Source organism: Carica papaya, chromosome 8 (genome assembly GCF_054855325.1).
Source record: "Carica papaya isolate Zhongbai chromosome 8, ASM5485532v1, whole genome shotgun sequence".
Lineage (NCBI taxonomy): Eukaryota > Viridiplantae > Streptophyta > Magnoliopsida > Brassicales > Caricaceae > Carica > Carica papaya.
The window spans coordinates 33,473,509-33,479,698 of NC_142316.1; the positions used below are offsets into that span (position 1 = coordinate 33,473,509).

Genomic DNA, 6,190 nt, shown 5'->3' on the forward strand with positions numbered 1-6,190 from the left:
ATTTTAAATATTAAATATATATTTAGTAATAAATATTTTATTAATGTATTTTAATTTTATCAAGTAACAATAAAAAAAATACAAGTATGTAGATTTAATGAGGTCAAAATGTAGTGGCATGATTCGTAAATATTAGCATTTGTGATGGCAATAATGTCACTCAAATCGAACTTGATTCCTCTACTTCCCGTTGCCAACCGTTGCTCTATTTGTACAAATTGGCGTCCTCTTCTTCTTCTGCCTCTTCATAAAATACAAAAAAGATAATCCTCCCATTCTCCGCTTTCACTCGCTCAGAGAACTATCCATGGCGGCTTCTTCTTCTTCTTCTTATCTTCTCTGTCTCATTTCTCTCGTATATCTCCTTATCTCCTTACTGTCCATCCCCTCCAACGCCACCATTACTATCCCTCTCTCTTTCTCCACCAAATTCCCATCATCGGATCCGGTTCAGATCCTTAACCACCTTGCTACAGCTTCACTCACCAGAGCCCAACGCCTGAAACTACCCAAGAAGATTCAGACCAACGATACTGCTACTCTCTCTTCTTCCCTCGTCAAAACACCTCTCTTCGCTCACAGCTATGGCGGATACTCAATTTCCCTCAGCTTCGGCACGCCGCCGCAGACCGTACCTTTCGTCTTCGATACCGGCAGCAGCCTTGTCTGGTTCCCATGCACCTCTCGCTATCTCTGCTCCAAATGTTTTTTCCCCAACATTGACCCGAATCAAATCCCAGCGTTTATTCCCAAACTCTCTTCTTCTTCCAAGCTCGTCGGCTGCCAGAACCTCAAATGCTCTTGGATTTTCGGCTCAGATCTTCAATCTCGCTGCCAAGGCTGCGATCCGAATCTCCGGAATTGTACTCAGGCTTGTCCTCCTTATATACTTCAGTATGGTTTAGGTTCCACAGCTGGACTTTTGCTCTCCGAAACGCTTGATTTTCCAGATCAAACCGTACCCAATTTCCTCGTTGGGTGCTCCATTTTGTCCAGCCGCCAACCCGCCGGCATTGCCGGATTCGGCCGCAATCCAGAATCTCTTCCCTCACAGATGCGTCTTAAGAAGTTCTCTTACTGTTTAGTGTCTCGCAGGTTCGACGAGACGCCGGTGAGCAGCAACCTCGTGTTGGAAACCGGGTCGGGTAAAGCCCATGACAAAATCAGAGATGTTAGCTACACTCCGTTCCTGAAGAATCCATCAGTCTCCAATATAGCTTTCCAGGATTACTACTACGTCTCTCTCCGCAAAATAATTATCGGCGACAAGCACGTGAAGATTCCGTACAGCCTCCTGGTTCCCGGACCCGACGGGAATGGCGGGACCATCGTCGACTCTGGATCAACCTTCACCTTCATGGAGCGGCCGGTTTTCGAGGCGGTGGCTAAAGAATTCGAGGCCCAGATGCGAAACTTCAGCCGGTCCACCGCCGTCGAAACCCAGTCCGGGTTAAGCCCTTGCTTCAACATCTCCGGCGAGAAATCGATGCGTGTGCCGAAGCTGATTTTTCAGTTCAAAGGCGGAGCTAAAATGGTGCTGCCATCTTCCAATTACTTAGCGTTCATCGGAAAACCAGCGGCGGTGTGTTTGATGATTGTCTCCGATAACGCCGTCGACGAATCCGCCGGAAGCCTCGGGCCGGCGATCATTCTGGGTAACTTCCAGCAGCAGAATTTCTACGTGGAATTTGATTTGGGTAAGCAGAGGTTCGGGTTTGCGAAACAGAGATGCGCATGAGCTGCGATTGTTTTTTTCTATTCCATTTTCAGAATTAATTGATAAAAAGAGTAGAAAGTAGAAGGGAATCTGAAATGGTGTTAAATGGGAATAATTAAACTGAAAGGGGTAAGAAAAAAACAGTGACGGAGAAGATGGAGATGCAAGGGGGGAGGAGGAGGGGGACAGTATTATGGTTATAGGAATTTTGTTCTAATCATTGTTTCAGAAAGTTGGCAAATAATTATCTTGCATTATAAATATTTAGTAAATGTTATATGTATGTGGTGTATTAAACTATTAATTTTTATTTATACTAATTAGAATTTAAAAGGAGATATAATCTTAACTCTTAAATATAATTCTTCTTCTAACAGCAAAATCCTCGATACATTTTATATGTCAAAGTACCAATCAGTATGAAATAAAACTCATTTAATAAAATTAAACACCCAAGTTGTCAAGGCTGGTAAAGTAGATTTGGGCGTGATGATAAAGGGTCCACTTTACATTCTTAAGCAACCTTTGGTATATAACAATAGAAAGAGGGTCCAACATTAATTTATAATATTTAATTTATTATCACACTATTAAAATTATAATTATTAAATTAAAATAAATTTATTATATTTTTAAAATTAATAAAATATTTCATAATAATTAATTTTTTTAATTATAATAATTTAAATGAGTTAAAAAATTAAACTTAACATTTTAATTTTTTTTTTTTTTAAAATATAAGATAACTACTACTATCTACTGACATTAAGGTTCGAATTATTCAGCTATTGTGACATAATATTAAGAACTTTAAGAAGTGTAGGATCAACAAAACTTAATAGATATTTTAGACATTTTCTGAAAAACAATATTTTATAAACTTAATAATAAGAACCACGTAGATTATTTGATGACAGGTTTAGAATTCAATGTGATAGAAGTTTACATTTAAAGTAATGGACGATTGTACATAACCAATCATTATCGTTGAATTTCATAAATATTTTTTAAAAAATAATTATGAAACAAACAATGATTTTTTTGATACTCGTTAAATAAGGATTATTCATTGGTGATTTAGGCAAAGAATGTAAGTCACAAATCCTCAATTATTCAGTTAATATTATATATTACATTTTGTATGTCCTTCTATACTATTATAAATTAAATGAAAATATGTGAAAAAAATCACAACTCCCACCAAGAGCTTGTATAAATAAATATATATATATATATATATATAGTTTGAGATAAAACCTTTAAAAAAACTTAATTACCAATATCTTAATATATGGTTAATGCAAATAATGTGAGTGAGTAATTTCACTATGTAGAGTGAGATTCTTGTGAAACATGTAGTGAATCCAAAAGCCCTTTAATAGGTAATTAAATTTAAACTACAAACAAGTTTTACATGCTTTGTTTTCGACTACAAGTAGACATTGGTATTAATTAAATTTGGAGTACTTCAGCTACATTTTAGACAATACAAAGGTAATTAGGACCACTTGAATTTCAGCCTACTAGGACCATCCATTTATCATCTTATTTTTTTCCAAATGATATATTAATTTATTTAATTTTTAATACAATACCCTTTTTAGATTTAATGTTCTATGATTATTGCTCACTATTTTTATCGTTCAATCATTTGATAATTAATTATTTTTTAATAAATTATCAATACCGATCATATTTAACAGAATTTGATCAGTTAAATTTTTTTAATATCATTAAAGTAAAAAAAAAATTGAATTAAAAATTATCATTATCTGTTATTAATAAAATTATTATTTACGATCCATAATTATATTTTACATCAATTTTATTTTTTATTAATAAATATATTTTTTTAAATTATTTATATGACTTAAACCCGTATCGTATTTTTGAAAAAAGTAATTTACAACAGCATTTTAAAAATATCTCCTCAATAATGAAGAGGATGAATTTATTAGTGTTACTAAGAAGAAAAATGGAAATGATGAGACATAAGAAATCATGTGATATATAATAACAACAAATCATATGAATACTTTTGCACATGGATTTGATATTTAGATAGGGAATTGAAAACTACTAAGCTTTATATATATATATATATATATATATACACACACATGTAGTGTGTGTGTGTGTGTGTGTGTGTGTATATATATGTGTATATAACCATGGCCTAAATGTCACCGCCCAATTATTAGGAAAAAGGCACATAACAGAGTGTCGTGGGTGAGTGGCGCATCACTTTCCTCTCTAGTTGCTTTTTGCGGTACTTTCTTGTTTCGTGGGTTTGCTTACAATATGGGGTTTTTCCGTGTCTTTTCTCTTTGATTTAACAATCTTACTTCCATGTATGTATGTATACATGTATGTATATACAATATCGATGGACTCTTTATCTCGATTTGTTGTATCGGTGTTTTTTGGAATTGGGTAAATTACCCTTGGCTTCATCTTTGGATACTTATAAAAACATTCCTACATTATATTATATATATATACACACACACACACACACATGTATCAAATTCATACTTGTTTAAGAAAGAATTGTCGTGAGTAATTTCTTTTAGTATATATTTATTAAGATTGTGTTGGGAAGACTTCAAATTTTTATTTATAAATGTAGATTCAAATCAATTGGAGTGGAATAAAAAAATCCATATAATAATTTTAAAAAATGAAATTGTATAAAATTTCATGTAATTTACTAAGGGTAAATATAAAAAAAAAATTACAATATTTTTTAAATTGGTCTATACATAAGCTAAATATTTAAACTACATATATATATAAATATAAATATATGACTATGTTATAAACTTGTGAGATGAGCCTACGGATAATCTTCAAATACCGGTAGTGGGTTAAGCACTTCACTCGTTAGTGGAAGGTTTAATTGTAACAGGACAAATATCGGTATACTTTAGTTGTATTAATTAATTTATATTTTTTTAATAAATAAATAATAATAATGATAAATTATTTTTATAAAATATGAAGTATAGTACAAGATAAAAATTTGTAAAATAATAATGTTGCTTTAAATTAATTCAACATTTAATTTAAATTATATACTTTTCTGATTACTCAAAATAAATGTGTATAATTTAAATATATAAATTATAATTTAATTTTTCATATTGCCTAATCAAAATCTATGAATTAAATATAAGTAAAATAAGTTTGAACAAAATACAACGTAAATAATATCATAAATAACATATGAGATTGAGATTATTTGATACAAATAGGTTTTTTTTTTCAATAGTCAAGTATTTCTATTAATTATTTATTCAAATTACAGTAAAATAAGGACTAAAATATTATAATTTTTTAAAAATTGTTATTTGACTAATAAAAAATTGATTGATTAGTTGTTAATTAGGTAAAATTATTGTTTAATTTGATTTCATTTATATCTAAAAATGTACTTAAATTGAACTTAATTAGTCGTTTTAATAAATTTAATTTAATATATTATTTGAACATATTAATTATTTAGCTAGTTTTAAACTACTATGTTATGATCTCTTGGGATTTAGGTCTATTTAAATTTAAAACCTACACTCAATCTCTTCATTTCACATATAAGGGAGACGATGCACCACTATGTTATTATTTTTAATTTTTTTTATTAGATAGTGCACTGGCAACAACTACCAATAATAACGTCTTAACTTTAGTAATAAATTAGTTATTTTTTAAAATAAATTGAATTTTTGCGTACAAGGGTTTTCAACTACTTTTTTTTTTTTTAAGAGGATTCCTCAATTCAGTGAGTTATAGTAATTTCCACTTATACTCATAGGTAATCAATCGATCGACCTGATTTTTCAATTGAAGTAGATTTTAATTTTTTTTTTGGCTAGTTGTATATTATCGTTCTTATTCCAAAAAAAGATGCTTTTCAATCGTACCTATAAATCGATTACATTAAAATTAATATCGTTTAATGTTAAATCAACTTATCAAATGTTAAATATTATTTGATGCATCACTTTAGTTGATATATTATTGTAAAATAAAATATTACCAACAAACATTTTTTAATATTGATTATTATTATTGTATTCAGTCACTATTAACTCTAGGTCATTATGTAATAATGTGATTGTTTATCTAATTTCGATAAAGATGAACAAGGCTTGAACGCATCACGTGATGGACTCCTTAGTCACGTGAGAAGAGTATATCTTAATATCAAGTAGACCAAACACAAAAATATGAGCCAATAAATTCAATAAAAGGACGGATTTATGAAGAAAATAGGGTTGGGCCAAAAGTGGAAGCCCATAAAAGAGGAGAACCAAGTCCCTTCAGCCTGAGGGAGGAAAACTCTTGTCCCACCCACGAGGGAGTTTTTTTCCCCCATAAGAGAATTTTTTTTTTTCTTTTTCACTATATCTTTTTCAAATGACAAAAAAGAGACCAACATTAAGAATTTGAAAATCCGTCTAGAGAAAATCAAAA

The 6,190-nt window shown here is 30.7% G+C and overlaps 1 protein-coding gene across 1 annotated transcript; it reads left to right on the forward strand.

Annotated features, from left to right (window-relative positions):
• Positions 1-224: 224 nt before the first annotated feature.
• LOC110810614 (Eukaryotic aspartyl protease family protein) lies at positions 225-2,000 on the forward strand. The gene has a single exon (XM_022036835.2). It carries the CDS (start codon positions 308-310, stop codon positions 1,736-1,738), a length of 1,431 nt encoding a protein of 476 aa, XP_021892527.1. The 5' UTR covers positions 225-307; the 3' UTR covers positions 1,739-2,000.
• The last annotated feature ends 4,190 nt before the right edge of the window (positions 2,001-6,190 follow it).